The sequence below is a fragment of the Cydia amplana genome, chromosome 24 (genome assembly GCF_948474715.1).
Source record: "Cydia amplana chromosome 24, ilCydAmpl1.1, whole genome shotgun sequence".
Lineage (NCBI taxonomy): Eukaryota > Metazoa > Arthropoda > Insecta > Lepidoptera > Tortricidae > Cydia > Cydia amplana.
Window position 1 is genome coordinate 7,017,530 of NC_086092.1, and position 21,405 is coordinate 7,038,934.

General features: G+C 36.6%; 2 protein-coding genes across 9 annotated transcripts in view; one reads left to right on the forward strand and one right to left on the reverse strand.

The window, feature by feature from the left end:
• Window positions 1–21,405, reverse strand: part of LOC134659242 (androgen-dependent TFPI-regulating protein-like) — a 317,918-nt gene that overhangs the window by 257,613 nt on the left and 38,900 nt on the right. The window lies entirely within an intron of this gene.
• Window positions 1–21,405, forward strand: part of LOC134659230 (probable nuclear hormone receptor HR3) — a 200,875-nt gene that overhangs the window by 166,625 nt on the left and 12,845 nt on the right. For all 8 annotated transcript variants that reach the window (XM_063514864.1, XM_063514859.1, XM_063514865.1 and 5 more), the window contains 3 exons: window positions 5,542–5,655; window positions 9,637–9,750; window positions 19,766–19,934. In XM_063514864.1, the coding sequence (XP_063370934.1) occupies window positions 5,542–5,655; window positions 9,637–9,750; window positions 19,766–19,934 (397 nt within the window). The remainder of the gene's footprint in view (window positions 1–5,541; window positions 5,656–9,636; window positions 9,751–19,765; window positions 19,935–21,405) is intronic.

The window sequence follows — 21,405 nt, forward strand, 5'->3', positions numbered from 1 at the left end:
CTTAGGGAAGAAAAAAACTCTTATTTTACGAAGTAAACCGCAGCCAGACATACACAAAAAAGGGTTTTGTTAACGAACCTTAATCCTAAAAATTACTTAAACAACATAATTGATTCAACCTCGTCTATTTATTCTGCAAAATCCTAAAAACATTTGTCAAATACGAGTATAAACAAAATAATTATCCAGTAATTGCTTCTGTCGTAATTATTTTAATTACAATTACTCAATGCATACACACGCAGCAAATTATGAGTAAGATTATCTAATTTTTTGTGTTTATTTATAAAGACACCATAAGATTGACATTTAAAATATTAACATTCCTTCGTTACAATGCAAATTTTATACTATTATTATATAATTACAATTTAATCATAAAATTAGGTATCAATAGAAAAATACTTCAGTAGCTAAGTGATGCGAAAATAATCTGGCCTTAAAAATTAGTAATTATTTTTCTATTGTGTTAGAATGCCCTAATAGTTTAAAACCACTGATAGCAGCGACTTTATTACAAGGCCAATGATTGTAACTGTCAATAATTGGATAATTTACCCTATAAAGAAAACTCATGCCCAATCGATTATCTCTATAAATCGGTTAAACCGTTACAGAGTCCGCATTTAACTTTGCACCGATTTGAATAGAACAAAGTGAGGAATCGTCATTATAAACGTAGGTATTTAGTTAATATTTTCATAGAACTTTGACATAATGACATCGTTACACTTCGTCATTCCCAACGCCCTGCAGACCTATCTTGATCCGACTCTAGTTTTGTTTTCTAAATAAGTACGTTAGACCAAATTAAGTAACTAAAGTTTTTTAATCATATCAAAAGTCCTCACCAAAATAGCGCTTGTCATATTTAAGGGTCAATAATAGGGTAGATTACCGTTGTTATACTGTCTAAATATATTTTAACCGAATACCTAACTAAAGTAGGTATAATCAAAATCAGTATATCCAAAATACCTTTTTCACTTCACCGCTTTTCAAATTTTAGGGTCAACTAAAGGGTATAGCTTACTTTATCATAAAAACTTATAATTATTTTTATAGGTATGTCTGTCCGTTCCTTTTCCATTTTATTTTGTAAATAACTACATTAATAACTAAAGTATAATTAAAAGCCTTGTGTTTTGTGTTCCAAATATAGCGCTTATTAATAACTAGTTTACCTTATCAAATAAAAACTTAATTATAATTATTTTGAAGATGTCTGTTCGTTTCTTTTCAATATTATTTTCTAAATAACTAAATAATCAAAATCCTTGTGTTCAAAATATAATAACTAGTTCACCTTATCAAAAAAAAAACTTAAATAGGTAATAGGGATGATGACACATGTTGAATTTTATAACAAAATCTAGTAAAATAGATAGCAAACGAGCAATTTATCACAATAATGTGGATAGGTATTAAAATAAAATATTGAAAAATTACAAAAATACAGGACCTGAAAGTTTCAAAATTACATTTCGATTCCTTACATTTCATCCAAAAAAAGATTGTATAGCAACTATATACATAAACGCAATATTTCACCGACAAAACGCAATTTTCTTGTTTTGTCCATACTACAAGATGGGCTCCCAGAGACCTTGACGTCACGTTCCCTTGTCGTTTTGATTAGGGCGTTTCGCGAGTGAAGTGCGACTCTCGGCCTTTGACTACAATTTCTGACTTTTGTGTTACTTTAATGCAACGGGTCCCATATAGACATTGATCCTAAAAACAAACCCGATCGATTGATACCATCAATGAAAATTAGTCATGTAGCCTATTATTTAATTTTGTAATACATATTTCTGTCCGTTTCTTTTCCATTTTATTTTGTAAATAAGTACCTACATTAACCGAATAACTAAAGTATAGGTAATCAAAATCCTTGTGTTGAAAATGCAGCGCTTATCGTGTTAATTAGAGTTTGATGTGTTCCCTCATTTAAGGTCACACGTGTAAAAATCGGTTTTAAATTGACTTTGGTGACATTTGCGAGAAAACCTATAATTATTTATCTGTTTAACGAACATCGTAAAAGACTCTAAGTTAGAATGTACAGGTTGGCTCAAAAATATGTTGATATTTTTTTTTACTTCGGCGTATTTTAAATAAATATCTGGGAGTCGAGCTTTGCTCGGAAAACATATAAAAACTCAAAAATGCGCGTTTTCCCAGAGAGAGAGAGACCTAGCTAGATCGAATTTTCGCCACCTTAAACCCCATATAGCAAATTTCATCGAAATCGTTAGAGTCGTTTCCGAGATATATAAATATACAAGAATTGCTCGTTTAAGGGATATTATACATAGAATAAGATTTAATTTAATTTTAACAAACGTTTTAGTTTTTGTGTTAAGGCTAAAGGAGATTATTTTGACGTTTCGTTTTAAATTATTGTAGTTTCATATTTTAAGGACATTTTATTGAAGATAAGTTAGAAAAACATTTGAAAAAAAGAATTTTTTGGGTCATAAATGAGCGTTTTTCAATAAAAATGTACATTTCATTAATGTCTTCAAAATATTGACTTCTTGGGCTCATTTTACTCAGAATCATTTGTACATTCACGCCTCATACATGAAAAAATGTGTCCCAAGATTTTGTATGAAAAAATATTTTTCCAGTGCGTAACGTTCATACAAAAATGTTACGATCTGGAAAGGAAATCTTGGGACACATTTTTCATGTATGAGGCGTGAATGTACAAATGATTCTGAGTAAAATGAGCCCAAGAAGTCAATATTTTGAAGACATGAATGAAATGTACCTACATTTTTTTTGGAAAACGCTGAAATATATTATGATGATTGATATGTTCAGTCAAGGAATTAATTTTTGTGCCCCTCCATTCATACTTTGCCACAGTGACAATATAAGTTTTTGGCAAAAATTTCATTTTTGGTACAAGCTTTTATCGCTGACTGTACTTTTCTTACGACAGACAACTAATACTCATCGAGACAATTCTAAAAACCCCTAACATAATTAGGTTGCGTTGTTTCATTTCATCACAGAGTTCCTATGGCCACCTCCTGTCTCCATCATCAGATCAGTTCGACAGTACCATATTATTGTATTGTCATCAGAACTACATACAGCTGCCAATTTTCATGACGCTACGATCCTTCGAAGATGGTTAAATTAGTTACCTTAGATTCCATTACATAGTTACATACAGGTCGATCTAATAAAAGCTTGTTAAAAATAGTATGATAGCCACTGAGCATTTCAATCATAAAATCAAATTCTTATGAAATTATGACTTTTACGTGACATGTCCGCACTTTGTCACTTCGAGGTGTATATTACAGTTAGCTTTTTGCCATGCCGTCAGTCCGTCCGCGAATTATTTCAACAATGGTTCTCAAAAATTAAGGACTAGAATATCTGTCACGAAGTTGCAAAATCCGCTTCCTGTCCAACAAAAGGTGTCGAAACGGCAGGATATACATCCTCTATTACAATAATTAAATGACAGTTGACAATTAACATCGCAACACCATTGTTTGTGGCCGCCATTTTGTTTCAACTGAGGTGGACAGTTTTGTGGCCCAAACATTTTTGAGGTTTAGAATAGAATAGAAAAATATTTATTCAGGCAACACATCATTACATTACGTTTGCTAATCACATGTAGTATCACGTGTATCTCTCAGTAGGAGTAGCAGCAAAAGTGCTATTTTTGTTTGTCCTTGTCACAGTCTCACATTGTTTTTATTCCCCACCGTAAATTAGTATTGGATTATGGTGGGCAACAAATAAATTCGGCCAATCATGGTATGTTTTATCCCTAAGGGCTCAGACGGTGCGAGAACTCGCATGCGAAATTCATTACATTGCGTTATTTGATTGGTCGGCTGAGTGGATGTAACCTCAATGGTCCGCAATGTAACAAAAATCGCATGCGAGTTCGTCGCGTCGTCTAAATCTAACCTAACGGACGCGTATACCACGTTTATTAGGATCCTCCCATCTATTATATGGCTAATCATCAGACATCGGATTTTTGGGGGCAGAATGAAATGACAGGTAAAAGCAACGATAAGGAACTTCCTACTTGTAATTTCAGTCTGCCGCAGTGTTTTAAAAACCTTCATTTTGTCTCATGCAGATTTTATTTGAAAAATGCGTAGTTCTAATTATTTTAAGCAACTTACAAGAACTGCGGCTTACCAAAACTTTCTAGTTTTTAGGGTTCCGTACCTCAAAAGGAAAAACGGAACCCTTATAGGATCACTCGTGCGTCTGTCTGTCTGTCTCTCTGTCCGACCATTTATTTTATTATCAGACGTCAAAGTTGACCCAGGTGTAGGGTGTAGGTGAAGATAATTGAAAAATAATGAATTGTCATGTCAAATGTCTTGACTATAATTCCAAACGTAGTATTTTGTATGAAGCAGCGTACGGAAGGTCATCGACCCGCAAGGTCGGAGCTCGGTCAATAAACCCTCATCCCGCCTAATACGGCATTTGCTGATTTGTAAGACGCTATTCGAGTTCATCATATGGCCGTTTTAGGATATGTTATCGTTGTACCATATTTAAGTACTAGCGACCCGCCCCGGATTTGCACGGGTTAACAAATAATACATAAACCTTCATCTTGAATCACTGTACTGAGTGTACTGTATCTATTAAAAAAAAAACGCATCAAAATCCGTTGCGTAGTTTTAAAGATCTAAGCATACATACACACAGACAGACAGACAGACAGACAGACAGCAAGAAGCGACTTTGTTTTATACTAGTGATAAACATTTTATTTAAAATTGTATAAGTAGTACCACAGAATAAATAATAGTACTAGGTACAGAAGACTCGATCACTCTCTAACAAAACGCGTCTGTTACGATCAGCACAGATATGGCCGCTAGGTGGCGACAGCGCCACGCGCGGCTTATGGCTTTCCCCAAAATTGGTGTGGAACAGATGTACTTTTAGCTACCTGTAGCAAAGCGACGAAATCGCGGAGTGAGCCACGCCTGGTAGTACACTTTTTTCAGATTTTGGGATTTTTTTATCCTACTTCTACTCAGAATCACAAGCTCTTTCGATCCTAATGAGAGAAAAAAGCGTCCCAATATTTTTATTTTCATTCTCTTATTTTTCATAGACTGTGTATGACGGGTCCGGAATGGAAGGAACGAAAAATGTATGTAAATTTGGGACTCTGTTCATTTGTCTTGTCTTTTACATCTTGAAAATATAACACTTCCAATGTGTTTGGTTCAAACCGATAGCTTCAGTAGTTCTCGAGACATATAGCAATATGACAGACAGACAGACGGACAGAGTCGCATCATAAAAGGGTTCCTTGTGTACCTTTTTGGTACGGAGCCCTAAAAGATATAAGTTTGACATTACAAACTAACCACTATAAAGTCCATGTAATGATTATAAAACTATATACATACCTATATATTTATTATTTATTTATTTATTTTATTTTATTCTAAACAATATACATTGTGTCGAATAATTAGTACATGCATATAATTAAAATGCCTAACGTATATATTTCTATTGTTCCAGCCCAAATCGAGATCATCCCCTGTAAGGTCTGCGGGGACAAGTCATCAGGGGTCCACTACGGGGTCATCACCTGCGAGGGGTGCAAGGGCTTCTTCAGACGGTCCCAGAGCACAGGTCGGCTTCACTTATACGTGCCTTTACCCTAAAACCTTATTTAGATCAGAAACTTCAGTCGTACACATCAATACGTCATTTTTGTCATGACGTCATCAGGGTTCATTTATATGTGCTTTTACCCTAAAACGCCACTTACTTCACTCCTAAACATCAGTCATCAATGTCATCATTCACACCAATACGTCATTAATGTTGTCATGAAGTGATCAGAGGTCATTTATACGTGCTTTTACCCTAAAACGTCACTTACTTCGCTCCTAAACATCAGTCATCATTCACACCAATACGTCATTACAGTTGTTATGAAGTCATCAGGGGTCAGATAAGATAAAGAGAAAAGGTAGTTTATTCAAGTAGGCATAATACAATCCGCTTATGAACGTCAAATAAAGCTACACCGGCTCCAACCCTACATTTAATACGTGATTTTACCCTAAAACGCCATTTTAACTTTTATAAACATCAATAATCATTTACAATGATACTTAATTTTTGTCATCAAGTCATCACGCACGAGGCCATATACGTGCTTTTACCCTAAAATGTCACTTACTTCACTCCTAAACATCAGTCATCTTCACACCAATACGTCATTATTATGGTCGTGAAATCCTCACGAGTCATTTACACGAGCTTTTACCCTAAAATGCCCAAAACATTCACTGCATGTTTTGATTCACCATTATACGCCATTTAAAGGGGCCCACTGATTACCAGTCCACCGGACGATATCGGCCTGTCAGTTAGAACAAAAAGTTGACAGTTCCAAACAACTGACAGGCCGATATCGATCGTCCGGCGGACTGGTAATCAGGGTAATACGAGGGTCTTACGATGACGTCATAATTCATGCCTATACGTCAATATTGTCATCAGGGGCCATAGAGGCCGAAAGGCCTGGGGCCCGTTTCTCAAAAGCTTGTAAGTTGTAATACATACAAGCGGATGTCACTTTATAACAACCTTTGTTAGAAAGGGACTTCCACTTGTATTACAAGTTACAAGCTTTTGAGAAACGGGCCCCTGATGCAAAGGATTCATGGCAAGTTTTATACACAGGCCTCTTTTTTTTTCATGGAACCTTATAAAACGTGAAGCCTTACACGTCCTTTTAATAGTTATTTACGATACAAGTGCGGAAAAGAGGAAATTCGAAACGAGTGGCGAATTCCGTATTCGCACGTGTATCGTACAACGTTTTACAGTACATATGCCCCTTTAAATATTTGACATAGCAACGAAAAGTGCTTATTTACGCTCTAGTGTGGGAAAGTAGCCCCATATGTACTGTAAAAAACTTTTTTGGTCCTGCAGAGGTAGCATGGTCGCATTTTTAACACTTGTCATGCCATGCGTCACTTTCGCACTGACATACTTGTTAGAACGTGACAGTCATGCTGACAGATGATAAAAAACCGACCACCTTTTCTTCTTTAGTTCACCACTTTTGTCATCAACTATTAAATTTTTCTTAAAATAGTTTTTAAATAATAACAAACTATAAGAGTAAATATGTTTTTCATAGTGTCCGACCGAAGATTCGGTTTCGGTTTCGGCCAATTTCGGCCATAAAATCATGTTTCGTCTCTAGTTTCGGTTTCGGCCAAAAAACGACCGCACCTTTCGAAACGAAACGAAATAGTACTTCGTACTATGAAACTAAACTATGGGCCCGATTCGAATTTTGTAATAGACATCTATTAGATATCTTTTAGACATCGCCAAGATACGATAAGTTTAAGATCTAACCTGTCAAATTTGACATTTCCGCGATTCTGGAGATACTCTTGAACGACTTCCACAAGATATTACTTAGAGATCCAATTCACATGTAATAGATATCTAACACGATCTAACGTAAAAGTGACATTGGTTGCCCGAATTGCGCTGCAAAAGAGAACTTGTTGAAATCTAAACTATAACGTATCTAGAATGGATCTAGTACGTGTCGTCTCTTGTGAATATCTTGAAGTTCGAATACGGCTGTATGTGACAAAGACCAAAAGTTGGGGAGCAAGTAGGACAACAATATTTAGGTATACAGAACTTAATTGGTTTATTAGAAAACACAATTCCCCTAATGATGGCGCCACTGGACGGTCGACGTAGTCCTATAATACTCCTAATATGTGTATAAAAGCGGTTTAATGACATTTATTCAACAATTTTCATAAATCTGCAAAAGTTTCGGTTTCGGTTTCGGCCGAAACTAATAGGGCCAAAGTCTAACCTTCGGTTTCGGTTTCGGAAAAAAAACTTGTTTCGGTCGGACACTAGTTTTTCAGTGGTTAACTATTAACTACCAATGCCAACGCAACAAGGCGTGCGTGAGACCAGCTTAAAGGGGCCCACTTAGGGTTTGCAATCCGGATCCGGAATGTATGAAATTATCCGGATCTGGATCCGGATCCGCGGACCTTCCCATACATTTCGGATCCGTCGTGCAAACCCTAGGCCCACTGATTAACAGTCCGCCGAACGGTATCGGCTTGTCAGTTAGAACAAAAACTTGACAGTTCCGAACAACTGACAGGCCGATACCGTCCGGCGGACTGTTAATCAGTGGGCCCTAGGGTGTTTCACTTTTGTATGGAGAAAAAAAAGTCGTGATATTTTTCCTGACTTTGCTCACCAATCGAGTCTCCCCACTCTAAAAACGATCTATTTCAATTTTCATAATAATCGATTAACGTTTAAAGGTTGCACAAATTGAAAATGTGGAGAGAGAACCCCATACATTGCGTGAAAATTAACTATTTTTTTTAATAACAAAATATAATGAACTGATACTAAAATCTAATGAAAAAACTGAATTTTGCGTCTAAAACATGATAAAACCACTTTTCCTTTAAACAGGTGGAAAAACTGAAAAATCTTAATTAGAACATTTATCGAGTAACCAAAACCCATGTTAATTACTGATTTTAAAATTGATTTATATGTACGTAGAAGGTTCAGTATCACACTACTCACCGCTTTGATGGTAGCCGCTTAAACCATTTTCTACCCTCCGATGTAGAGTCGTTGGTTATTTGAGAAAACTTTGTTGATGTTGTGCAACCTCTAAATATTCACCGATTTTAATTTTTATTGCTATACAAGGTGTCCCAACAAGTAGTGATATACTGAAGCTGGGAGGTAGAGGACCTAGAGGGCTATCTGAATCACCCCCATGTATGTTCCGCGATTTTTCGTATTTTCGGAGTTATGATTTTTTTAAATTTTTCACCTATCGCCGAGTACGATGAGATTTTTATTTATGGTGACGTGAATTATTGCGGTAGATGCTTGATTTTTTTTGTGTGCTAAGCTGATAGATAGGCCAATTCAGTATGGTAACATTTACTATCGTTAGATCTTTGAATGGAATTTAAAAAAAAATTAATACCAAGAAAGATAAAATTACCCAGTATGTTCACAACTTCAAGGGCGCTTAAAAAAATAAAACATACTGGGTAATTTTATCTTTCTTGGCATTGATTTTTTTTTATTCCATTCAAAGATCGATAGTAAATGTTACCATACTGAATTGGCCTATCTATCAGCTTAGCACACAAAAAAATCAAGCATCTACCGCAATAATTCACGTCACCATAAATAAAAATCTCATCGTACTCGGCGATAGGTGAAAAATTAAAAAAAATCATAACTCCGAAAATACGAAAAATCGCGGAACATACATGGGGGTGATTCAGATAGCCCTCTAGGTCCTCTACCTCCCAGCTTCAGTATATCACTACTTCTTGGGACACCTTGTATAATATTTTTTAATCAGGAAGAACCAGAATTCGAGCAAAGTCAGATGAAAATCGAAAATTCGGAAAAATGAAACACCCTAGTGGGCCCCTTAAAATAGGGTTTCTAGGGTTGCCACCAAATTTTTTGCTTATTACTTTTTTCAACCAATTTTTTGGTTGTGTGTTTGTCATGTTTTCTCGCAGATATTTAATAAGAAACTAACACAGTATTGTTTTCCAGTGGTGAACTACCAATGCCCCCGCAACAAGGCGTGCGTGGTTGACCGCGTCAATCGCAACCGGTGCCAGTACTGCCGGCTGCAGAAGTGCCTCAAGCTGGGGATGAGTCGTGATGGTATGTAGCTTTATCTTCCTACCCTCTTGTCCAGAAACTTTTGTCTCTTTCTAACATAAATATCAAAATCGGCCTCGTGAACCGCAACCGGTGCCAGTCCTTTTTCGGTTGCCACAATTTGGGTTGCCAGACTCTTACCATTGGTTTAGACTTTAGGTATAGGTACATACATTAGTAGTAGTAGTAAACTCTTTATTGACAAAAAGAAATTTATATTTTCTTTTTCCAATAAAAAATATATATTAAAAATAACATATACAATTGCAAACTTTATGAAGAAGTACAAATGCAAACTTTATTTGTTAACGACACTAATAGTCAAACCCTTTCTTTTATTTTTTCAAAATTAAGGTGCCATGGGCGACAGCTAAAGCTCACAGACTAATTTTAACCTAAGATAATATGAATGTAAGAAAAAACGGCGATAAAAAATAAAACACAGCCGGCCAACCACGTGTGGTATGGTATGAGGAAGCGAGCCGGGGTCAACGACCGCTTATCGCCCGTGATAACGCAATGTTGTGTTTATACAGTTGCGAATTATGCGCGCGTGGCATAGGAGGCGGCGGGAGCGGGTTAGGATTTCATCAATTTAAAAAAATCTGTTCACACCACCTATTCGGAAAAGAGCTTTTTCTTCCCTGCTAGGAGGGATCAAAGTAACACTTTTCTGTTCTAGCACACTATTTTTACATTTTTTTGCACATTATTTTTTTAGCTTAAATAATCTGCTGCTTAAGCATCAGATTGTGTTAACAAAAAGATTTTTTTTTATTTCCCTCATAGTTGATGTGAAAAGCAGTATGTGTCACACGGTATCAAAATTATTTCGTCTCGGGCGTTAACACTTGAATCCCTCATTACGCTCAGGATTAAATGTACGCCCTTGACGGAAATATATCATTTTGATCCCTTGTAACACAAACTACTATTTATTTCAAAACTAGCGACCCGCCCCGGCTTCGCGCGGGTTAACAAATTATACAAAAACCTTCCTCTTGAATTACTCTATCTATTAAAAAACCCGCATCAAAATCCGTTACGTAGTTTTAAAGATCTAAGCATACATAGGGACAGACAGCGGGAAGCGACTTTGTTTTATACTATGTAGTGTAGTGAAAATTCAAATATGTTCCATTCTCGAGAACGGTTATCTAATTTCCTTTTCTGCGTTTCCTATGGCAAACGGAGAACGTTCACAAGAACAGAACTTTAAAAAGCTTGTGACTTGGACCTCTCGCTCGCACCAACCGCCTCCGAGTCTCCCGTCTCGCTTATTAACCTGGGCTTATCTTTACTAAAATCAATTACTGGGATTTGCATGGCCGCATACACCATACAATTTACATCGTTACATGGTCACATACACCGTACAATTTATGCGCCTACAGGGATTTATAGCAACACTAGCTTCTACCCGCGGCTTCGTCCGCGTTAATAGTTCTGTGGTAGGTAGAAACTAGAAACTACCCTATGTCTTTTCTCGGAAATTAAACTATCTCCATAGCAAATTTTATTTGAATCGGTTCAGCGTTTTAAACATGAAGACATGACAGATAAAAACATAGTATCTGGGAGACTGAGTTTTGCTCGGAAAACATATAAAAACTCAAAAATGCGCGTTTTCCCAGAGATAAAACCTAGCTAGATCGATTTTTCGCCCCCGATGACCCCCATATATAGCAAATTTCATCGAAATCGTTAGATCCGTTCCCGAGATCCCCGAAATATACATATAAATAAATAAATAAACAAGAATTGCTCGTTTACAGTCATAAGATAAGATTAGAAGGGAATTTTTATCGAAAGCTTTTTTAGGGTTTAGGGTTTAGAGTAACTAGAGTCAGACCAAGATAAGTCTGCAACGATTTTGATAGCACACGCAGTGCAAGTGTTTTTTTAAACGTCAAACTTCTATGATATTATGGCGTATATAAATAACACTTTCACTGCGTGTGCTAATATCACAATCGTTGCAGACTTTAAATACCTGGTCTACTTTTTAGGGTTACCTCTTCATTAGTAAATACTTTTTAAGGTACATATATGTATACATATTATGAAACAAAGTCCCCTGCCGCGTCTGTCTGTCTGTATGTTCGCGATAAACTCAAAAACTACTGTACGGATTTTCATGCGGTTTTCAGCCTATTAATATAGTGATTCTTGAGGAAGGTTTTGGTGTATAATTTGTAAAAGTTTTGTGTAAATTCGCAATGTACACAGAGTGCGTATTTTTCGTAGAAAAATTATGAGTATTTAAAAACATATTTTATTATTTATTATTTATCTTTATAACGGTTAAGCAATAAACATACAAAACCCCTTTTTCCTCAGTCGGGTAAAAACTGTAATACTTAAGCTATTAATCGATAACCAAGTTCGATATATCAAACAAGTTAGCCGACTTAAAAAAACACGATTAATTTGACACGCGTATATAAAAACGATTTGTTTGGCATATATGCCTGCTAATGAGCGTACTGACACACATACATACACGTAATCGCATTCCTGGGCATTAGAGCGAGACGTTACAGGATCTGACATAATTTGTGAGACAAGAAATATACGCTATGCGATACAATTTCATACTGGTTTCAGACGTTTTTAGGGTTCCGTACCCAAAGGGTAAAAACGGGACCCTATTACTAAGACTCCGCTGTCCGTCCGTCCGTCCGTCCGTCTGTCACCAGGCTGTATCTCACGAACCGTGATAGCTAGACAGTTGAAATTTTCACAGATGATGTATTTCTGTTGCCGCTATAACAACAAATACTAATAATCTTTAATAGAAAAAAACCGACTTCTCTAACTACTAGCCTGGACCCACTTAACGGCGCTTATACTTTATTTGGTAATATGTATACATTTTATGGTAATCATAGTGGTTTGTTTAGTTTAGGTATCATAGTGGTTTTCCGGATCAAGGTCCGGGTCTGTGTCCGGATCCGGGTCCGAGTCCGAGTACGGGTCCGAGTACGGGTCCGAGTCCGGAGTCCGGGGCCCAGTCCAAGTCAAAATCGAAATTCAGAATCACAAAACGTGAACTATGCGTCGTTGAAGAGTTCTGTTCTGATCATCATCAGCAGTTCCGCTTCATCAAATGCCACAGTTTGTAATGTAAATGCTTGATTTTCTGATGAAAATATATAAAATTCTATACGTATGCCTTTAAGATTTGAGGAGTTCCCTCGATTCCTCATGGATCCCATGTTCAGGACTTGAGATTGACATAAATGTGCCTAAAAACCTAACTTGCTTAACAAACATAACGAAAAGGACAAATCGCCAAATGCGAGCTATGCGTCGTTGAAGAGTTCCGTTATGATCATCATCAGCAGTTCCACTGCATCAAATGCGACAGTTTTTAATGAAAATGCTTAATTTTTTGATGAAAATACAAAAATCTCTATATGCATGCCTTTAAAATTTGAGGAGTTCCCTCGATTCCTCATGGATCCCATCATCAGAACTCGAGCTTGACAAAAATGTGGCTTAAAAACTTAACTTGCTTAACAAACATAACGAAGAGGACAAATCGTCAAACGTGTACTATGCGTCGTTGAAGAGTTCCGTTCTGATCATCATCAGCAGTTCCACTTCATGAAATGTCACTTTTTTAAATGTATATGCTTGATTTGTTGATAAAAACACAAAAATCACTATATGTATGCCTTTAAGATTTGAGTTGAGGAGTTCCCTCGATTACTCATGGATCCCATTATCAGAACTGGGTTTTGACAAAAACGGGACCAATCTGTATGCATATACATACAATCAAAAAAAAAATTTCAAAATCGGTCCAGTAATGACGGAGATATGGAGTAACAAACATAAAAAAATAAAAAAAATAAAAAAAAAATAAAAAAAACATACAATCGAATTGATAACCTCCTCCTTTTAGATTTGGAAGTCGGTTAAAAACAGAATAAAATAAAGATTTAAGTGGGGCTCCCATACAACAAACGTGATTTTTGACCGAAGTTAAGCAACGTCGGGCGGGGTCAGTACTTGGATGGGTGACCGTTTTATTGCTTGTTTTGCTCTATTTTTTGTTGATGGTGCGGAACCCTTCGTGCGCGAGTCCGAATCGCACTTGGCCGGTTTTTTTTTCAATTTACTTTATAAATATTTTGGTACGACCCAAATCGAAGATTTTCACAGTAAGCTCGATAAGGCTTTTGTTGTGGGTATATACATATAGGTAAAAAAGCGGTCAAGTGCGAGTCGAACTCGCGTTCCAAGGGTTCCGTACATTACAAATTTTCTTACAATAGCTATGTTTTTTTAATGAAAAGTGAGTAAAATGTCTTTAAAAAACCCGTAGGAGTCGGATCAAAAACTAAGTACTTACTTAAGTCCGACTCACGCTTGACTGCACATTTCTAATAGGTTTTCCTGACAACTATTTGCCTATTTTTCTGAATTACTAAACTATTTATCTTAAAATTATAAAAAAATATATAAGTATTTGATATTCTTACAATGAGCTCTTTCATTTTATATGTAACACGATATAATTTGAAAAACTATATTTTTTAATTTGCTCATTTACCCCCCAAAAGTAGCCTCCATATTTAAAATTCATTTATTTACGTTACACTTCCATCTTCACAAACTTACATATTGTGCCAAATTTCAACTTAATTGGTCCAGTAGTTCCGGAGCAAATAGGCTGTGACAGACGGACGGACAGACAGATGCACGAGTGATCCTATAAGAGTTCCGTTTTTTTTCGTTTGAGGTACGGAACCCTAAAAAGCGGTCAAGTGCGAGTCGGCTCGCGCACGAAGGGTTCCGTACCATTAAGCAAAAAACGGCAAAGCAAAAAATCGCGTTTGTTGTGTGGGATGGGCCCCACATAAATTTTTATTTTCTTCTGTTTTTAGTATTTGTTGTTATAGCGGCAACAGAAATACATCACCTGTGAGATACAGCCTGCTGACGGACAGACGGACGGACAGTGGAGTTCAGGAGTGTTAGGGTCCCGTCTTTGCCATTGTCAGAACATTTTAGTTGAGTTGTTTTAACTAAACATTAGACTTACTCGTAAAATAACATTCTTAGAGCACATAGCACGACGCCACCGTGCCGTGAGGAGTTGCGTAATTGACAGTAGTGTTGCGACACGCTCGATAAACTATACGATAAACTACGATAAATAGGTAACGGGAATCATCATCTTCCTCGCGTTGTCCCGGCTATTTGCCACGGCTCATGGGAGCCTGGGGTCCGCTTGGCAATTAAATCCCAAGAATTGACGTAGGCACTAGTTTTTGCGATTCGACTGCCATCTGCCCTTCCTTTTAATAAAGCCACAAGTTACAAGCGGAAGTTACACACCCTAATTTTCCATAATGTCAATGTACAGAGACGAAAATGGGGAATACGTGTGTAGAGGCGGCCGTCTCCTTTCCTCTTAACAAATCAGTGCCTTGATTTTCAAGGACAGATTTTAAAAACAAGCTTTAACACCAGTTAATATCACATTTATCGACCTTTTTATCGACCTCTGTCCCATCACTAGGCATTGTGCAAAGGCCCGAAGCGTAACATAACTTATCGATGTAGGTGTACCTATCCACTCTTTATGTAACTACGCGACGTTTGCTCGTAACTATTTATTAGGTTAGAGACAAGTAAATAAGGACTGTCAATCTTTACGCTCTAAACTCAAACATACAAAAAGACGACGGTCCCGGAACCGCCTTTCAATACAAACTTTCCTCTCGGATATATCTTATCTTATATCTTTAAACGAGGAATTCTTGTATATTTACATATTTTGAGGATCTCAGAAACGGCTCTAATCATTTCGATAAAATTTGCTATATGGGGGTTTTCGGGGGCGAAAAATCGATGAAAACGCGCATTTTTGAGTTTTTATATGTTTTCCGAGCAAAGCTCGGTACCTATTTCATGAGCCTCATGACACAATTTGATGTAAATAAATACGTCAACCACAGCCATTTCCCTTAGTTCTTTTTATATGTTTAGTTATTACAGGAGTTAGGAGTAATTAAGAGCCAACAGGAGTGGTCATTTCTCCATACAAACGTACTCGACTGTTTCCTCCGTGGGTTTTGAAGCTAGAGCAACAATATTTTCAACACAGATTAATATTGTCAATATCTGTGTTGGACCGTTTTCCTTTTTTGATATTTTTGTTTTTTAAGGCGCTTAGAGCCCTTCAAAAATGCCCAAAATGGCCTAATTGACTATGCCGCAATGAGAGGCGTGGTATTCAAGACTGATATCAATTAGCCAAAAAAGCAAAACGGTCCGACACAGATAATTTCATAATCATTTAGATTTCCAAATTTGGTTACGATTGGTAAGTTTTGGAGGAGGAAACAGTCGAGTACGAAACCTCGATTTTTGAGATTTTTACGCAGGATTTTTCGCCTTGTCCTTATCGCACTAGTTTTAGGAGCCGCTTCCGTTAGCGAGACGGGTATATTTACCTAAAATATATAAATCTCAGCTCCTGTTTCGTCTTAAACATTTGTTATGGAATTTTATTTTCGCATCTAACTAAATAATCAAAAAAGTCAAACGAAGGGCCATAGCAATAATACCTATACGTCTAATGGTGTAATTTTTTTTTCATAATGTTAATATCCAGAGAGGAAAATGAGGACTACGTTTGAATTGAGAAGCGGTCGACCCCTTTCCTCTAATACAGCGTCATCAATGGATCGTGGGATTTGCGTGGGTTCTGTCTGACCGCTATCGTTACCTTTCACGCTTAAACTGCTGAACCAATTTAGATTAAATTTGGTACCGTAAAATGGGGTGAGTAGGGTTCGCGGGGAGAATTGGGTTATGAATGGGGAGAGAAGGGGTGAAAGGGGGGTGAGATGGGATTTTAAGGCTACTGCTACAAAAATAATGTATTCCAATTTAAAATGGAGCTATAGTAATACACATAGTAAAAAAAAATCGATCCAACAATCTTCCAAAATCACCTTTGTATTAAATCCCATCTCACCCCAATTACGAGGGACTACGGGGTGAGGTGGGATTTCCTGTTTATCGTCAAAGTTATGAAATGGAACTACCCAAAATAAAATAAAATAAACATACAAACGTGCGGAACACTTATTATATACACCATTCAGTTTGCATATAAGTATGTAAAAATAAAATGTTATCGAGGTTTGAATGTCAGTTTTGCCCCTACTCACCCCATTTTACGGTAGTTTATATAGGTAACCATTATCATTCGACACAGACAAAGTCGCGGGCTGAATTTAGTTTTCCTTAGGTAAATAGCAAAAAAACACATGTGTCATGTTTAAATATGTATTTATACTTTGCAAATAGCACCGACGCCCCAATACAGTAAGACACTTCCTACAAAAACATGTTTTAGTATGAACAAACCATTGTTTCATACAAATTTTCTTCACTAACCCTTTGTTTTAACCGGGTCGGTTAACGTTCCAAAATTGAACCAATATCAATAGATCTCTGTTTACTTTATAAAAGTATGGAAAAAGAGCTCATAATATAATGGTAGGGCAATGCACTTGAACACAAAGAATAAGGAAATTAAATAATAAAATGTGTTTTGAAAAACTATTGAAAAGATCTTTTGTTAAAGTTTAACGTTACGTTTCTAATTTTAAGAGTCGTGTTTTAAGCATTGAGGTATCTACAAGAGACGACATCTCGAACAAAATGTTTCCGCACCTCAGAGAAGTGCATGCACTTCTTTGCTTTTAGTACGTCACCGACCACTGACGAGATGCCACACATGTACCTACAGAAAATTTAAAAAAAAATTGAAAATTAAAAAATGCCTTCGTGCGTGTTAAAAAGTTGCAACAATAGCACAAGAAAATAGAATAAAAGGGATGGAATAACATTTCACCGGTAAGCAATGGAACAACTGTTGATTTACTATTATGTATTTAGTTTACAAAGTAAATGTTTGGTCGTTGAAAAAGTATTGTATGCAACGTTGTTTAACTGAGTCAAAAAATACTCGTGGCGTCTTTATTAACAATTTTCGGCTTCGCATGCATGCATGCACTTCTCTGAGGTGCGGAAACATTTTGTCGTCTCTTGTTATATACCTCAATGGTTTTAAGTACATACCTACTTAAATTAAGGATTGAGATGAAATGAAGGAACACTTACATATGTAAGTATACTTTATTTGCTTTTTTATGAGATGATTAGGCTAAATAAAAAAACGCCATATTTGAAAAAAAAATTGGCGCGAAGATTCGACACTCCCATACAAATTTTTAATTTCGCACCTTTTTTCTACAGAAATAAAATCGTTTTCTAACTATATCCATACATTTATACAAAATTAACAAGCAAATCACAAAAAATGCAACAGATTTTTTCCAAATCGGTCAAATAATCAGAATGGAATTGGTCAGATTATCCTTAAGCTCTGGTTTCCTGGGATAGCGGTGCCGTCATATAGCGGCCGTCTCCATACAAAATACTACTCATTCATTATTATACTATTATTATTGGCAAGGTGCGAAGTCGGTGGAGGGGGAAGTGGCGCTGATCGTCACAAACACAGGTAATCTTATGGAATGTCCGCCATTAGTACTAGCGGCAGCCGCTTGAACTAATTTTACTCCATAAGATTTAACGTAGAAAGTCCGCCAAAATGAGGGCAGCACCAGTCGTGCACCTAGCGAATACTATTCATTCATTAGCCGTATTATTTGTATGGAGACGGCCGCTATATGACGGCACGGCTATCCTAAGAAAACAGAGCCTTAGGTAAAGCCTGGGCAAGGAAACACAATCAATTATTCAAAATAGCCAAGTACTTAATCATAAACATTAGTAATCAGCCAAATTAAGAAACAATCTAAAATTCAGAACATCTAAATTCCTCTGCATTCAAACACCAATAAAAAAAATTCACACAGTAAAAAAGGTACCGTAGTGCGTGTCGTCACAGCTACGTACTATACGCGTCATACGTATATATACGTCAAGAGTTCATTGGTCCACTCGGCAGTGTGCCAACGTCCTCACGCACACTAGCTCGTGTTCCACGCACACACGCCAAGGTATTGAGTAACATGTCATATTAATTACGCTGTGGGAAGCTTCCTTGGTTTTTGTTGGGTTTGGTAGATGGCGCTGAAATCAAAAACTTTTCTTGTGAGAAAAATGCGACTTGTAGCGACATCTAGTGTTGAGTAGTATGTTCGGTGAAGCTCAACGACGATTAATTTATTATCGTTCTATTTATGAATACTATGAATGAACAGAAAATAAATAGAATAGATAGAATAGAATTTGTTTAAGTATCTACTATCTAGAATTTACTCATAATTGTCATAACATATTGCTCGCTTTTCCGTGTATATCTTGTTTATCTTACTTAAATTACCTCACCTTAGCTGGGTAAAATGTATACTTAAGAGCCCATCAACGTGCACACTAGCGCCACTGCTAAATAATCGTGATTATTTCAACGATTATATATATTTAAAAAAAGGGGGCCGCTACGCACTGTATCTTGTATTAAAGTACCTTTTGAATACATCAAACTAGTTTCTATGTTGCTGGATTCGTCAATCTATAAACTCAAAACAAAAACGGCCGTTTTAACTTTGGACGCATAGATTGACGAATTCAGCAATATAGAAACTAGTTTGATGTATTCAAAAGGTACTTTAATACAAGATACATTACGTAAAGTCAATTTTTTATTCGGTAGACTGAAATGACAGTTAATAGTATGAACATGAAATGTCATTTCATACTATTAACTGTCATTTCAGTCTACCGAATAAAAAAATAGACTTTAGCGGCCCCCTTTTTTTAATATCTTTCGTTAAATTGAAATAATCACGATTATTTAGCAGTGGCGCTAGTGTGCACGTTGATGGGCTCTTAATCTCTGTCTATCTTTAAAAATAAAGTGTATAAAGACGCATAGACTTGTACACCAAATTTTATTGCCAGATCGTCAATGCAGATTGAAGCATTAAATACATAACTAACGAAATATTTCTTGTTTCAGCGGTCAAATTCGGTCGTATGTCAAAGAAACAACGTGAAAAAGTGGAGGACGAGGTGAGATACCACCGAGCCCAGATGCGGGCGCAGACGGACGCCGCACCAGACTCGGTGTACGACGCACAGCAACAGACCCCGAGCTCAAGCGATCAGTTCCATGGACACTACAATGGGTAAGTTGAGCATAGTAGCGCCATCTGTTATCGAGTAGTAATACTATATATTGAAAGCTAGATGAAGTAAATTGACAGCATTTTGTAAATTTTTTGATTCAGGTGTTACACTCTCAATCATATTTTGTTATAAATTTCATGAGAGGGTATGGAGCCGTATAATTAAAAGAAACTTTCATTTGTACCTTAACGTAATATCGTGAAATAGGTAATACACACCACAAATCGTCAATTTATCAAAAATCGGACCCTTAACAAAAGTATTAGACTGTTAGGAGTACCCATGTCATGTCTTAGGCGAAATGAAATAAACAACTATAGCATAGAGAAAAAAATACATAGATTGCTCACTCCATACATCAGTTTTAGTACCAAAAAGACTATTAGCATCTAGCATCGAGTAGCGGAACAGTTAGGTATAGGCAGTTTTGGTAGCCTATAGTACCTATCTTCGAAATAGTTTTGTCCGGACGTCTCTTAAAAGGGAAACCTAAAAACATTCGGATTTAAAATTAACTGGCATGAAAGAGTAAGTATATTCTTAGCCTAATTTAAATTCTTTCATACATAAGACAATGTTACATTCATTACATTACGTTACAACCCTGTACGTAAGTAATTTCTAAGAATAATAAAACGGTATAAGATATCTATGTATTCTAGGTCTTAAAGCTTAAGTTTATGTGGGGTCTATAAAACATGTCGAGACACTAAAATGATGCTATCAATGTCAACTCATTATTGAACGATTCAATACCGGTACAAGAAGTCGTCAATCATCATTAAATGTTCAACCGTTGCTTTTCCGTATTTCATTACTTCTTATGGCACCTTTTAACCGTCTTATATCTCAAACTAATCATTTTCTAAAATTAAAGCTTATATCTACAGGGATAAGGTCCAATTTCAAACGTGTCCAGGTATATAAGTATGCCCTATAGAATGATTGTTCAGATATCCGTGTCAACGGCGAGACAGAGCCATTACGGTACCGCAAAGTCACAGAGAGTGACATTTTTAACGGTAAACGCGTACCGCGCCATCTATCGCCGGGTAGCGGTACTAAGCGGTTCTTGTAAGAGATAACAGGTGGCGGTGCATTCAATGATAATGTGGCGTAATTTCATTACGGTGGGAATGCGGCTCTTTATTTTTTTGTAGAGTGTGCTCTCGGTACTAGTTTTCTATACAAACTCAATCCCAAGCCCAGGAATTCCCGGTTCTTGCCATAAAAAGTCATTACCGTACATCGGGGTTTTCGGTGCGGGAATGTTTTACACAGTTTTAACAGGTAAAAACTGTTTAACATTTCTAACCACTTTTGGACCTTACTACCTACGTTTAATTCATAGTTTGGTAATTATTTTACAATAAACAAAGTTATAAATGCACGAAATCATTCCCGCACCGAAAACCCCGATGTATGGTCATTACCAGCCCTAGTAGCACGGTCGCATTTTTATCGTTTGTC